The following is a 15,685-nucleotide window of genomic DNA, read 5'->3' on the forward strand; positions in this document are numbered from 1 at the left end:
GGGGAGGGGGAGGGGGAGAGGGAGAGGGAGAGGGAGAGGGAGAGGGAGAGGGAGAGGGAGAGGGAGAGGGAGAGGGAGAAGGGGTAACTTTCAGAGGGACCTTTCCAGTGACCAACCAACTTCCTCCAACCTAGCTTCACTTTTCTCCGTTCTACCACAGACCAATAGTCTATTCAGTTTTTTAAAAAAAATTTGTTACATTTTATGGAGACAGAGTCTTATCATGCATCCTAGACTGTCCTTGAACATACACTCCTCCTGGCTCACCCTCCCATGAGCTGGGATTACAGGTGTAATCCACCACTCCGGGTAATCTATTCATATTCTGGATTCATCAGAGGATCAGTCCACAGATGGAGGCAGTACCTCACAATCCAGTCACTTCCCCAAAGCCAGACGTCAGAACACTGCTTGCATCAGGGACCAAGCCTTCAACATATGAATCTTTCAGTAGGTGCTCCATATCCAAACTATAATGGGTGGATATGTTCAGTTGAAATCTCAGAAGTGTTCTAGTCTCCTGCTTCTGAGAGTATGTTGGCAAACCCTGATCTGAGGTAGGAAAGTATAGTCTCAGACATTGGCTGTTTCTTGACAAGCTGCTCCAGTTTCCTCTTTGCCTACCCCTTGCCCATGGAAGATCATCGGGGCACACAGACCAACCCTTAGCTTTGGATTTTTTGTTTTGTTTTGTTTTTGACATACAACTTTAGAAAGGTCTGTGACCTATCCAAGGACTTGTCACTGGCTACCCAGGATCTGCAGAAATTCTGTTCTTTGCCCATTATGGCCCTGCTTCCCAACTGGCCCTTAACCCAGGCCAAGAGCAAACTTTCAGCTCTCATACCCTTTGCACAGGGACTCCATCAGAACAGGGTGTTTCTTACAATTCACCAGGATACCTTCCACTTTCATTATTTAAAAATTATTATTAATAATTGTTTTTATGTGTGTGCAAGCATGCCACAGTATGTTTGAAGGGACTAGGACAGCTCTGCGGGTCACTTGTCTTCCACCCGTTAGTGGGTTCTGAGGCTCACTCAGCCATCCAGCTTTTCAGCAAGCGCTTTACCTCCTGAACCACTCCCTAAATCCAGAACACCCTTCAAACAAAGCCAGACACCTTGCAATGTTAGCAAGCTTACTGTTGAGAGAGTGAGGCATGGGTCCTCTAACAGTCACTGTGAAGCCTTCTATTTTAAAAGATGAACATATCTTATTATAACAAGCTAATTAACCTTTCAATTCCTTTAAAGAAAACATAGAAAGTACAGAAATAGAGAAAGTGGTGAATTACCCGTAGCTTCTGTGAATGTTGACATCATTCAAACTAGATGACATCTTCTTCCTGGGCCTTCCCTCTCCTCTCTGGTTTTTACCAACCAAATGACTGAGGGTTGTTCTTGTTTCGTTTTGTTTTTTCCATGCACAATGTTGTTGTCTTACTTTTGGTTTTAAAGACCATATCCATTATATCACTGTGTAGCCCAGGCTGGTCTTGAACTAGAGATCCTCTTGTCTCAGCCACTTGAATGCTGGGATCATGGGGTCATGGGCATTGCTATCATGATAGTTTATAGCCTTTAACCCCACAGTTTGAGATGACTGGTATCTTTTACACTATCATACTGCTATTATGTTATACCCTAAATGCTGGTGGTTATTACAGAAATCCCAACAATTCATGAGCAAAAAAAATAGTCTTTTCTCTTACTACAGACAAGTGTACACACTCTAACCTAGAAGAATGGCCCACTGAGCTTACTCCTATGCCTGTAGGAAAACACATTCAGGTGTAAACACACACACACACACACACACACACACACACATCTTAAGCTGTTTAGCAGGCATCCTATCCGCACTCCTGGTGCCTCACACCTTCTTTGCTTTCAGGGTCATGTGCTCTTCCGCCCCACTGTGAGCCAGCAGCAGTCCTGTCCCACATGTTCTACATCCTTGCTGAATGGAGACTTCAAGGTGACCTACGATGTCAATCGAGACAAGCTCTGTGACCTCCTGGTAAGCCTAAGGCTCATGGCCCAAGCCCTAGAAGGCAGGGGAAGTCTACTGGGAGAAAGGTCTCTCTGCCTCTTTTCTGTTCCAGGTGGCCAACAATTATTTTACACATTTCTTTGCCCCCAAAAACCTGACTAACTTGAGCAAGAACCTGGTTTTTGTGATTGACATCAGTGGCTCCATGGAAGGCCAGAAAGTGAAACAGGTAAATGTCGCTTTGAGCAGCTCACACAGCCGGAGCGTCTCTGGCTCATCTTCATATCGTGAAGGTTTGGCTGTAGAGAGTCTTGGGACTCGTGCTGATGGACAGAGAAAGAGATGTAACTGGAAATCCCCACCGGAGAGTCAGCCAGTTTCCTTGTTGTGCAAGTAGAGGCAAGCACATCTCTTCTCAATTTTGAGACAAAGGATAATGGGCCTGTGGGTCATGGAGTTTCCCATGGAGAAGTGCTCAGCAGAGAAAGCCCATGCCCTGAAGATGCTGGGAGTGATAAATTATCTATGGGCTGGCATCTAGTGCTCTCAGTGCTTCACCCAATGAGCAGGAAAGCCATATCTGCACAAACAGGTTCTAGAAAAACAGCTCTGCTAGGAGATGAGGGATCTCTTTAATGATCCCAGATACACCCCAACTCCCAAGCGTTTCTTTTCCCTATACTTGGTCCTTTTGCCTTCTCTGTGTCCCTCATACACCCCAAGTTCCATTAGGGTGCTATTTCCTCGGGGTCTGTCTGACTGTCATCTCTGCTTGTCCACTGTGCATTTCTACAGTGGCTACCTAGGTTCCTGGAGAGAGCTATCCTTTAGCCATCTAGTGGCTCTGTCCCTCCTCTGACTTCCTGTCCTTGCAGACAAAGGAGGCACTCCTTAAGATCCTGGGGGACATGAGGCCAGTGGACAACTTTGATCTAGTCCTCTTTGGGTCTCAAGTGCAATCATGGAAGGGCTCACTGGTACCCGCGTCTAATGCCAATCTGCAAGCAGCTCAAGACTTTGTGCGGCGCTTTTCTTTGGCTGGAGGTAAAGAAAGGATCTTGGAATAGCCTGCTATCACTTTGTTTCCTTGGAATACGGCTGTACACTGATACAATATTATTATATTATATTATTATATTATATTATATTATATTATATTATATTATATTATATTATATATTTTATATTTTCTCCTTTATAGCTACAAACCTGAATGGGGGCTTGCTCCGAGGAATCGAGATCTTAAACAAAGCTCAAGGAAGCCACTCAGAACTCAGCAGCCCAGCCTCCATTCTTATCATGTTGACGGACGGAGAGCCCACTGAAGGTGAGTGCCTCAGGAACTGCCCTGGGGCAGTGATCTCCTCGCTCCCAGAAATGACCAAGCTGATACTAGAAATTCATCTGTTGGAGAGGCCACTGGGGCAGAAAGTCAAGTGCTGGTCCGAAAACTGTTCAGACCACAAAGTCCGTGGGAGCTCTGAGGTGCACTCTGTCCTGTGAGTTGGTAACAGCGGGTGTTTTTGTATGAAGCTGGGATGCTTAGGGGCCCAAAGGAGGGGCAGGATTTACCTACGTTGTGCCAAGCCCAGGACAAGAGGCTGAAAAGAGACACCAAGAGGATGAGACATGTCTCTGCCCTCAAGCTAATGTAGAGAATCTCTACCACAGAAGCTAGAGGATCAGAGTGCCACAGGGCTATGCAGCTCCTGACAAGAGGCACCTGGCTCAGGAGAGGTCTGGGAAGGTCGTTTGGAAGAAGTAATCCCTGAGTTGGAAGGAAGCAAAGGAGGCAGGAATAGATCTTGGCAGGGCCTGCCCAGCAAAGAGGACATGTGCAGAATTGGCCAAATTGGTGTGTGTGTGTGGGTGGCCTGGCAGAGAAGAGTCACATCTGCCTGTGATGGGTCCATATGGTTGGGCAGGGCCTTCAGTGAGCTGTTTCCAGCTGTCACAGTTGCCCTGTGCTGCCTCCAGTTGTCAATGGGGACTGAAGTTGGTCTGGGATGGAAACCTTGGCTCCCAGGAAGTGTTTTCCAAAGGCTTCTAGGGACCCTATGCCTGACATCTAGCATCCCATCGCTGCCTGGATATGTGGCTGCAGGGGAGACGGACCGTTCCCAGATCCTCAAGAATGTACGCAACGCTATCCGGGGCAGGTTCCCGCTCTACAACCTCGGGTTTGGCCACGACCTGGACTTTAGCTTCCTGGAGGTCATGTCCATTGAGAACAACGGATGGGCCCAGAGAATTTATGAAGACCATGATGCTACCCAACAGCTACAGGTCTCCCTGACCCTTCCCACACACCATCATCAATATGCCATGGGGCTTTGGTGGCCATTTGCCTATCAGCCTAGAGAAGATAGTTATCCAGAGTTGAAGTAAAATCCATGACCACAAGCAGTTACTTAGCCTAGATCCCCTCTGAAGTGAAATATCAACATTCTACTTTGTTCCCAGACTTCTGGTCAGGTTCCTGCGTGCTCTGTTTGAGGGACACTCCTTCTCCCTATCCCTGCAGGGTTTCTACAATCAAGTAGCCAACCCCCTGCTGACAGATGTGGAGCTGCAGTACCCTCCAGATGCTGTCTTGGCTCTAACCCAGCACCGACATAAGCAGTACTATGACGGCTCGGAGATCGTGGTGGCCGGGCGCATTGCTGACAACAAACTGAGCACCTTTAAGGCTGACGTTCGGGCTCATGGGGTAAATGGTGAATGGTGGGGGTGCTGTAGAAACTGGACAGTGCCTAGACACTCCAAACTCCTGTTCGCCCTCCTGACTATCCCAAGTAGTGTCTTCCTCTCAGGGGAGGACGTATATATATGCCCAGGCCCAGGGACTGGACAGGCTGGAATGGAAGCAAAGTGGCATTAATGAGCTGTCATTTCTTGGCTCAGAAGGGTCCCTCAGAACTCCCCACATCATCTGCTCCCAAGCATGAGAGAATGGGAGGCCAGCCTCTGCTCTCACTAGGTCTCATTCCTGGACACACCCTGTGTACCAGGCCCAGCATCTTGGCACGGTGAATGCCACTACATACACATCTATGGAAGGTTCTAGGGATAGGAGACCTAGCTCACCCTCCAGGGTGTGAATTCAACCCATAGTAAGGTTGAGGGGTTAGGACTTAGGTCTGGAGGAAAGAGAGTTAGCTAGAATCTAGCCTGGCTCTCTTCAGCTTTCTAGGCTATGCTCTGTCTGTACCACAGTGATAGCAATGCCCTTGAGTGGGTGTGTATGTGTCATGGGTAAGTGGAATAACCCACATAGTACCAGATGCAGGCCTGGGGATAAAGAACGTCTTGGGAAAGCCTTCATTACTGTAGCTGTAAGTCACTGCATGTGCCTATGCTCTGGTGACCTGACCAGAGCAGCCCAGCTGGAACTCTGTGACCCGTGGAAGAAGTGAACAGCAGAAATAGTAGGTGTTTGTTGGCCTCTTCCACAGAGAGTGACTCCATGGGACCAGGCCTGGGCCTCCTGTCCAACTGAGTCTTAGGCCTAGGCTAAGCCCAGCTCACAAGGGGTGGTTAGCCAGCATCTGTAGAATGAACAGATGAGTGAATGAATGAAAATGACTGGCAGCAGGCAACAGAAAGGTGATGGTACTGAGAATGAAGAATCAGAGACTAGATGAGGGGCTCTTGCCAGAGCCTCAGGTACTATCCAGGGCTTGTACTGTCATGGCTTATGGCCTTGCTCCCCTTCCAACTCTCAGGAAAAGCAAGAATTCAAGGCAACCTGCCTAGTGGACGAGGAGGAGATGAAGAAACTGCTCCGAGAGCGTGGCCACATGCTAGAGAATCATGTGGAGAGGCTCTGGGCCTACCTCACCATCCAGGAGCTCCTGGCTAAGCGGTAGGGCCTCTGTAGTTGCCAGGAGTAGACTCTTGTTCAAGTCCCTGTTACTGGTGGACAGAGAATGGTTCTGAGCTTGCAGGCCGAAGGGAGCGGGTGTGCTTTTCCCCTCTGCTTTACTCAGGGTCTGCAGTGTGGGTCTTCTATGTGGATGGGGATTCTGGAAGAGGATAGCCCATTTTCCTCATTGAGCTTCCTCAGAGCAGGCTGCCCCTTGCCATGGAGCTGCTGTGCCCAGACATATTTAGCCCTCATCATCTATGAGGGAGTCTCTTCATCATCTACACTTAATGGGAGAACAATACAAAGCCCAGAGAGGCAGGTTACCATAGTCATGTAGCAGGTAAGCTTCCTGACTGTCTCTGAGGCACACGCCTCAGTTCTGCAATAAGTCTTGCAAGCATGAGATCCCTGACCCACAGCCATTGCTCAGGGTGGGTGCTGTGAACACTTGGATGTTTGATGAACGAGGCAGAGTGAGCAAGCAGGCAGGAAGCCGCATGCCCTCCATCACTTGTACAGAGGCCTTGGAGTCAAGCACACGTCTCACACGCAGGATGAAGACAGAAGGGGAGGAGAGGGCCAACCTGTCATCCCAGGTCCTGAAGATGTCATTGGACTATCATTTCGTAACACCATTGACCTCTATGACTATCAGAGGCCTGACAGACGAGGACGGGCTGGAGCCCACCATTGACAAGACCTCAGAGGGTACAGGCATAGGGGATCTGTGGTCAGCAGGGTCATGTGCTAAAGTCCTCCTGGAGGTTAATCCTTTTCCTTTCTCCTTTCAGATTCTCAGCCCTTAGGTGAGTTTTCGGACTGCTGGTTTAGCACCTCGCATCAAGTGATTGGAAGCTGACACGTGTTGCATGCTCCCCCTCCCCGCCCCCAGCACAAAACCCATTGTTCCTGCATCTTCCCTGGCCCCCACTTTGTCCTGGGCTTCTGCCTTCATGACAATCTCAGGGCTGCATCCTTCATTGCCTCATGAGCTTTTGCCAGCCTTCCCAGGGTCTCTATCAAGCCCCTCTACCCAGTGTGTATCTGAAGAAGTCGAGGACGTTTGAGAGGCCCCTCAACCTCAGCAGGGCTGAGCCTAGAGTAGTTCATCTCTAAGCCTGAGATTCACTTGTGGAGTGAGCTGCATACCCTGGTGGTGGGGTTTGGTGTCAGAGTAACACTGTTTTCTTTGTCTTCTGCAGAGATGGTGGGACCCAGAAGAAGTAAGTGGCAGCCATCTTGGGGACTCCCTACTTCACTCCTTCCTGCTACTTACCCTGTTAGCAATCCAACTGAGCACTTAACTCTAACCAAAACCCTGGTTATCACTAACCCTGGTTCCCTTCAGTGCCTCAGTGGCATTCCTTAGGACAATCCCCCAGTGTAGATTGACTTCTCCAGGGCCCCAATTATAGAAGATATAGGGGGCCAGGCTATCTCATAGGACCAAACTTTTTTACCCATACCCTGAGAGGCATGGAGCGTGTGTGCTGCTTTAGTGCCCCCATTGTTTGTAGCATCAGGCTGGCTGCATAGATAGGGGTGTTGGTCTAGCTCTAGGAGACTGTGCTGCCCCACCTCTTAGTACTGTTTGTTCTCACCCACAGCGTTCGTGCTGTCAGCCACACAGCCTTCTCCTACAGCCCACCCCATAGACTCAAAGTTGCCACCCCGAGTGACAGGTGGTAAGTCTTGAGAGGGTCTGAAGGAGTTCCCTAATTGGCCCCATTGGACCAACACGCAATGGAACAGACTCCATATTGTGTTCCCAGTGGACACCGATCCCCATTTCATCATCTATGTACCCACAAAAGAGGACAGCCTGTGCTTCAATATCAATGAGGAACCTGGTGTGATCCTGAACCTAGTGCAGGACCCTGACACAGGTATGGTGGGTAATATACTTTCTCCTATACCTTCCCTAGTGAAACAGAAACTACTAGGGTAGCCTTCACTGGCTTCTGCCTTGCATATTGTCCACTTGACAGGCACCTCTCGCCTTCCTCTTACTCCATGTCCTTGACTAACCTTATGAGTGTGTGACTCATACAACACACAGAACCCATAGCCAGATGAGCCTCATACTTAGTCTAATCCTCAGGCCATGCTCTCTTGACATCCTTGGAAATTTTTTTTTTAAAGGAGCCTCTGTCTCATATCAGGGCCTGAACATCACACAGTTTCTGAGGTATCTGCCCATGATCATGGCTGGACAGAGCTGGAAAGCACCTCTCTAGCCAGGCTATAGTAGGGAAGGCTTTCCTGACCCCCAACCCCTCCTCATCCATCCATCCAACTCCATGTCTGCTGAGCATTGACCAGGGGCCGGGATGCACTGAGGAAGCAATAGGAGATCTGTTTCTCAGTGTCAATTTTGGAGCATGAGACTCAACTTGGGGTCAGTGAAGATAGAGCTGTTCAGGGTCTGGCAAATGCATTTCTAGACCTCCTATGAGTCTGTCCCTGTGTGAGGAGAAAGATGTCCACTCCTTTCCTCGAGAGTCCAGAGTTCAGAGGAGAAAGCTAAATATAGGGTTATCTATTAGTTACAGTATAGATGGGGGGGATCGGGGAAGGACCAGTCCTGGAGGTGACGGTGACATGGCCTGGGGCATGGAGGGGACCTCCTGGGAAGGATATGCACATGCCTAAGGCTCTACCCTGACTGGATGGCTCCTCGCCCCATTGCAGGCTTCTCAGTGAATGGGCAGCTCATCGGGAACAAGGCCAGCAGCCCTGGGCAGCATGAGAGCACATACTTCGGGAGACTGGGGATCTCAAGTCCCACATCAGACTTTCAGCTGGACGTGACTCCTCAGAACATTACACTGAACCCCAGCTCTGGCGGGCCAGTGTTCTCCTGGAGGGATCAGGCTGTGCTGCAGAAGGATGGGTAACTAGGCCTGGCCTGAGCAGGAGGAAGGAAACACACTGTGACATGGGTCAAGGCTCAGAGCTCTCATTCCAATTGTGTTGCCTGAGTCTTCAGAGCCCACATTTCCTAAGCAGTGTGACCAAGTGACATCCATAGGGCTTGTGCAGATGGCCAGACTCTGGACTACTCTACTGTCCATTTTTTTCTTGGTTCCTGGGCATGAGCTTTGAGACTGGAGCCTTGAATCCCACCCCCAACTTCACCAAGCAAAGCCAGTCCCAGGCTGGCACAAAGGCCATTCCTTCCCCATTCCCCTCCTACTTATAGCACTGAATTCCAGTCCTCTGGTCTTCCTTTTTTGGCCCTTGTCGTGTCTGTTCCTTCCTTTACTCATTCATCTATTTAACCAAGTCGTCAGGGCACCAGAATAGTTGCTACAGGAAGAGGTGTTCTGACCAGGTGGAAGGTTCGGGAACTAGTGGGATTCATAGGACCCAGATTCAGATAGCCACTGGTTACTAGCTACATGATTTTGAGAGTGTTACTTAATCCCTCTGAACCTTGGTACTTTCACAAGATCAGAGTGAAAATTGGGCGATTCAGTTTACATAGAGGACTTGGCATAGGGCCTGGGACATTTTAAGGCATACAGGACAGAGACATATGGGAGGGAACAAATAGCGCCCAGACCTCTCAGAGTGAGGGCCACCAAGGATAGGTGCAATATCTGGGTCCAAGAGGATGAAGGCAGCTAATCCTGTTCTGATGCTTGCCTTGGTCTGCAGGGTCGTGGTGACCATCAACAAGAAGAGGAACCTGGTGGTGTCTGTGGATGATGGGGCTACTTTTGAGATTGTCCTGCACAGAACATGGAAGGGGAGTGCGGTCCACCAGGACTTCCTGGGTTTCTATGTGCTGGATAGCTTCCGGATGTCAGCCCGAACACAGGGGCTACTGGGTATGACTAGCCAGCCAGGCAGAATTGTGTGCTGGTGCTCCGAAGCCAGGGTGTGCTCATGGGTCCTCAGTGACAGGCCAATCTCCAGAGCTTCAGAGATGGGCTATTTAGTGAGGGCCTTGTCCTTCTTAGAGAAGGTGACCAAATCTAGGATGAGACAAAAGCTAAGTGAGCCGGGGGATTATGGGAAAAACACCCAACTCACAGAAAGGTCAGAGGTCGCCAGAGACCTCGTATGAGTGGCAGCCATTGGTCACCAGATCTGTGTGGCACTTCTGTTGTCCTGGCTCTCTCCCTTCATCAGTAACTCCAGCCTCTAATGCATCTTTGCAGGACAATTCTTCTCCCCACTGGATTTTGAAGTATTTGACCTTCGCCTAGGCTCTGACCCTACAAAGACAGATGCCACAATGGTGGTGAAGAATCGGCAGCTGACAGTCACCCGGTGAGTGGGTTTGTGTCCAGCACTTCTGCTCTTGACTGCATTTTGTTCCCTATCAGAAGTCCAGGCCCTCCTGGTGTCATGTGGGTAAGGTGACCTTCCTGGGAGGTCTAAAGAGAGACAAGCAGCTATCTTGCCTGTTTCCAGAGGGTTGCAAAAAGACTACAGCAAGGACCCCAGACATGGAACAGAAGTGTCTTGCTGGTTTGTCCACAACAATGGAGCTGGACTGATTGATGGCGTTCACACTGACTATATCGTCTCTGACATCTTCTGAGCCCTCCAGCTAGCACAGCAGCCCTTGCCTGGAACCACACATGGAGGAGGAGAGGAGCATCAGATTAACTCCACCTTCCTGAGTACACTGGTCCCTTGTGTCAAGACATCCTGTGATGTCATTAAAGAGAGGCTATGTTCAGTGCAGAGTTGGCCGCCTTTGGGGAGAAAGGTAGCAAGGGGATAGCTCAGGACCTCATCGAACTCAGAGATGGGCAAAGAAGACAGAGATGGGAGGAAAACCCACCAAGTCTGCAGCACTGACTGCATCCTGTTCTCTGCTTGGTACCATGGCCTCTGAATCCCTTAAATAAACCTTTCATATGGTCCAGGAACCCAGAGATGTGTGACCAGCACAACTAACTGAGAGCTTCCTATAGGCAGGCCCTTTAATAAATGAAGAAATGGAAGTTAGATGATCTGTTGAAAATTCTTCAGCTGACTAATGACAGACATGGATCCTCAACCCATGCTGTCTGACACCAAGCACATCACACATACGTCCTGTGTAACTCTTCCAGTCAGCTGTAAGGTGTATGGTAAACATAAACACTTGAAGACTATTTGCAGGTAGATTTGGGGTCCCAAGGAAATCTTACAGGAGCAGACACCTCAGACCCTCCCCTTAGTCACATTTCCTTGTGGGGATGGCAGCTTATGATAGCTAGACTGGTGCATCCTGAGGACAGAGACAGCCAACTGTACAAGGCTGGATTTCAACGGGCATCCCATTGTCTCCTTATACTGTCTAGAATTGTCCTGTTAAGGCTCCTTTCCCTGGGGTGGACACAGAACTATGATGTTACAATGAAATACTGCACAGCACAGGATGGTGCACCCCAGGTGGGGGAGCCATTGCCCTTCATGTGAAGGTGGATGGGACCCTGCCCACTCTGGTTAAGAGTTTCTCTTTCTCTCTGTCTTTGGATAGTCCCTATGACAAACAAAACTCACCAGGGCCCAGATTAGACAAAACCTGGTCTCGAGTAACACAGATATTGTATTATGACAATATATATTTTTGACAATATAATTTTAAAGAAGGAAAATTTATTTTGTCTTACAGTTCAAAGAGATACAATCCATCATGGCAGAGAAGACGTGATGGTAGGAGCAGGAGGCACCCACAGTCAGACAGCTAACTGATGAGTGCTTGGGCTTATCTCGGTTTTTCCTCTTTATGAGAAGCCCAGCTCATGAAACAGTTACCACCCAATTTATAGTGGGACTTCCTGATTCGATTAACCTAATATAGATAATCCTTTATAGGCATGCCCAGAGGTTAACCTCATCTAGAAAGTGTATCACAGGTATTCCTAGAGGCTTGTCTCTTCAGTGATTCTAAATCCACAATCAGAAGTAATTGTCACAAGTCTACCCCTGTCAACCTGGCACCCCAAACATATCACTTTTAATATATACTCTCTCCTCCTTTGTTCTCATAGGCTGGTGGCCATCTCAATGCAGAACACATTCAGCACAACTTCAGAAGGTCCCATAGTCTTTTCGTACTGACACAATTTAAAAGTCCAAAGTCTTCTCTGAGACTCAAGGCAATCTCTTAACTGTGAATGCCTATAAAAATAAAAAAATGAACCACACACTTCTAGTGTTTGCTGGTACACAAGTAAACACCCCCATTCCAAAGAGGGCAGAATGGGGTAATGGGAATGACTGGGCTGAAGCAAGACTGAATGAAACTCAGCAGGGAAAACACCAAATCCTGGAGCTCCATGTTGAGCATCTGTGAATCATCTGGGTGCTAAGGAGTCTAGGTAGCCATGCCTCTCCAGCTCCATGGCCCGCAGCACACATAACCTCTCTTTGGAGTTAGACCCACCCCATGCGTGCAGTTTTCCTCAGTAGACATCTTGCAACTTGGATGCCTCTATATCCTGGAGTCTCCATTCTAACTTGGGTTTCACTTTTAGAGCTTCAGACTGGTTTCTCAGAGCCACTTTGCAGGGACTCTGACCTGCCACACAAGCCTAAATAGATCTCTGGAAGCATGGTGGAAGACTCTCTCAACTTGGACCTTTTATGCCTTCAAAAACAGTTCCGCATGGTTGAATGTTGTATAGCAACAGTTCCCCTGACATTGAAACACTCCACCCTGCAGGAAAGCTCATTAAGTCAAGAAGTAAACAACTCAAAATAGCTTTAGGAAGTTCCTGAAACTGACCAGATTTACTAGGACCCTTCTTTTCCAAAAGTATATGTCTTAATTACTTTTAACACTGCTAGTATGTGTTAGTTTCTGTGAAGAGATACCATGATCAAAGCAACTCTTATAAAAGAAAGCATTTAATTGGGGGCTTGGTTACGGTTTTAGAGAGTTCATTATCATCACAGATGGAAATAGTGAGGCATGGTTCTGGAGCTGTACCTGAGAGCTTTACATCCTAATCCATAGGCAGGAGGCAGAGAGAGAGAGAGTGACACTGGGCCTGGTGTGGGCTATTAAAACCTCAAAGCCCACCCATATTGACATACTTCTTCCAACAAGGCCACACCTTGTAATCCTTCTCAAACAGTTCCACTCCCTCGTGACCAAACATTCAAATATATGAATTTAAACCACCATAGTATGTAAACAGTAAAAGCCACTTAGAGTCACTCTTAGACAAGACAAACAGCCTGGAAGAAGCAGACACCAGTTGAACTGCCTAGAAGAGAAAGGACACTCACCACCCTGTTCAGTGCCTGCAGGCTGTGCCCTGTGCTCCAGATTTCTAGCTGCTGTGAGCTGTCACCAAAGCTGGGGTGGGCTTTGGTGATGCAGTTATCTCTGCTCTTATAAAAGTTGCCTCTTTTTTTTTTATAAGAGTCATTTCTGCTCTTATAAAAGTTGCCTCTTTCATATTCCTGTAAGTAACCCCAATAAAACTCATTGGTTCACCAAGTTGATCTTAGGTGGCAGCTTCTTTTTTTTGGTTTGTCATGGCCTATCTATCTGGAGTGAGTAGATTTTGTGTGTGTGTGTGTGTGTATGTTGTGTCTCCTCACAAAATTCTGTCACACAACAGTTTCTGTGATAAAAAAAATGCCCTGACAAAGCAACTTATGGCTGAAAGGGTTTATTTTAGCTTACGATTCAAAAAGATGCAGTCCAGCGCCAGGGAAGATGCTGGCAGGAATAGGAGGTGGCTGGTCACATTGCATCCCGAGTCAGGAAGCAGCGAGCAATGAGCTCCTGTACTCAGCTCATTTCCTTTTTGTTCAGTTCAGGATCCCATCCCACAGAATGGTACATCCACGTCTAACGTGGGTCTTCTCTCTCTAATCTAGATAATCCTTGACAAGTACCCCGAGAGGCTTGTCTCTCCAGTGACCCTAGATCTCATCAAGTGCACAATAGATGCTGAGCTCAAAGGCTACCCCAGGTTGGGGAACACAGAGTTCTTCAACAACGCATCTATCAACTTGCTGTGGGAGGAGAGATCAATTTACCTCCAGAGGCATTCTGGGAAAGCAGGACTGTCAACTGGTTAGATCAGTCAGCCTGCTCGTCTTCCCCTTTTGAGGACAAGCCTAGGGATCTAACGGAGACATTATAATTCTAATTTTGCACAATTCTAGTTTTCTCCAAATTCTTGGCCATCCTTCTTAGGCAGCCATAAAATTCCTATTTCCAGTTTCCCCTGTCCCCATACTCGAAGTGTTGAGGGAAGAGATAGGTTCAGATGAAAGAGGCAGGGAAAAGCTCCACAGGTAGCTGTCAGCACTGAGGAGGAGCCACTGAGAAGCAGGCTTCCTTCAACCCCAGCCTGCTGAAAATGGCCATGTGACTGGGATGTGCCCAGTGCTAAGAAAGAGGCCTGGTTTTGAGGGGTCTGCTCTTTACATCAGGTTTTTTAAGGACAGGTAGGTGCTGCCCAGCTGGGTGTCTCTCGGCAGCAGTTCCTGTCACCCCACCATCTGTGCTGACTTGGTAACCCTGTCATTGTTGCTCTGTATCTCTTGCCACTTTTAATCATTAGGCTAAGCCTTTCTGCAGTTTACCCCACCTCTCAGCGTCTGCTCTCAGCCATCCTCTCTGTAGCTAGAGCTCTGCACGTCTGACAGGCATGCCCAGAGCTTTCAGCTGAAAGCATGGCCCATCCGTAAGGTAGCTGGCCTCCGCTCAGATAAGCAAGGGTCTACTCTGCTTAACACATGGAAGGTCCTCAGAGAAGTCATGTCATGGTGGGCATGGGGCATCTGCCCTGAGGAGGCCAGAGGCTGGGAGGGCCCTGATATGGCTTAGGAGGTCCCAGCCCTCATGCAGAAAGTGCCAAGTGTGAACCCCTGGCAGGGTCCTAGAGCACACAGTGAGCAAATTAAGGCTTGTCTTATCTAGGAAGGGACAGTCCAGTATAAGGTGACAGGATGGACTCCCAAAGCGTCTGTTGGGACTGGGGAAATGGCTCACAATAAAGAACCTATATTGTTCTTGCAGAGGACCTGAGTCTGTCTCCCAGCATCTATGTTAGGGAAGTCTGTCTCACACAAACCTACATTCACGTACACATACGCCCACACTGACAAATGGACACATACTCGTAATTAAGATAAAATATATCTTTAAAAAAAGAAATAAGCTATCATGCTGTGAATGGCCACATGACAAGGACTTGATGTCTGAGAAACATCCAGAGCTGATTTTTTTTTTTAAAACTAAGAGCACCTTTTGTTTAATAAGGAAGAGGGAAGCCAGGGCCCTCAGGCTGGTGATACATGCAGCAAAAGACAGGCAGGCACACAGTCAGGGGAGAGACACTCAGAAAAGCAGTTTGGAGTCAGACCCCGGAGAGAGCTAGGCTACAGGACTCAGAGTTGGTTCAGTTCATGGGTTTCTGGCAGACACATCAGGTAATGGAACAAAGGGCTCAGCCATGGGGAGTCTAGCTGGAGAGTGGCTGCCTTGTGAAGGATGGAGCTGGGATCCAGGCCCAGACTAGAGGCAATGTGGGTGGCAAGGACTAAAACATTGAGCCCTAGATGCAGAGATGCCAGCTATTCTAAATGCAGCTCACACCATCCCCATCATCCACACCAGGGAGAGCGGGGGTCATTTGGTTCACACAGCTTCTGCCTTCCCAAGGGCCTCCAGACTTCAGAATATCAGGAATGCAGCCTCAACACTGTTTATTGTATCCACTGGGCCCTCTTCATACAGACTCACTGGGTGGTTACTCCACCCACCCCCAGTTCCCGGAGCTGCTGCCTGCTTCCCCTGCTCTGGCCCCATGGTGCAGGTCGTTGACCCTGCTTGGAAAACACTGGGCTGGC

At 48.6% G+C, this 15,685-nt stretch overlaps 1 protein-coding gene across 1 annotated transcript in view; it reads left to right on the forward strand.

The window, feature by feature from the left end:
• Positions 1-10,828, forward strand: part of Itih1 (inter-alpha-trypsin inhibitor heavy chain 1) — a 13,559-nt gene extending 2,731 nt beyond the window's left edge. Inside the window, exons 7-22 of the mRNA XM_028787492.1 lie at positions 1,897-2,022; positions 2,108-2,224; positions 2,871-3,039; positions 3,197-3,322; positions 4,100-4,281; positions 4,520-4,705; positions 5,721-5,860; positions 6,417-6,571; positions 6,655-6,669; positions 7,066-7,086; positions 7,471-7,548; positions 7,636-7,749; positions 8,555-8,756; positions 9,524-9,696; positions 10,030-10,141; positions 10,286-10,828. Of these exons, the coding sequence (XP_028643325.1) occupies positions 1,897-2,022; positions 2,108-2,224; positions 2,871-3,039; positions 3,197-3,322; positions 4,100-4,281; positions 4,520-4,705; positions 5,721-5,860; positions 6,417-6,571; positions 6,655-6,669; positions 7,066-7,086; positions 7,471-7,548; positions 7,636-7,749; positions 8,555-8,756; positions 9,524-9,696; positions 10,030-10,141; positions 10,286-10,415 (2,046 nt within the window). The 3' untranslated portion in view covers positions 10,416-10,828. The remainder of the gene's footprint in view (positions 1-1,896; positions 2,023-2,107; positions 2,225-2,870; positions 3,040-3,196; positions 3,323-4,099; positions 4,282-4,519; positions 4,706-5,720; positions 5,861-6,416; positions 6,572-6,654; positions 6,670-7,065; positions 7,087-7,470; positions 7,549-7,635; positions 7,750-8,554; positions 8,757-9,523; positions 9,697-10,029; positions 10,142-10,285) is intronic.
• Positions 10,829-15,685: the final 4,857 nt, after the last annotated feature.

Source organism: Grammomys surdaster, unplaced genomic scaffold, assembly GCF_004785775.1.
Source record: "Grammomys surdaster isolate TR1022 unplaced genomic scaffold, NIH_TR_1.0 125669, whole genome shotgun sequence".
Lineage (NCBI taxonomy): Eukaryota > Metazoa > Chordata > Mammalia > Rodentia > Muridae > Grammomys > Grammomys surdaster.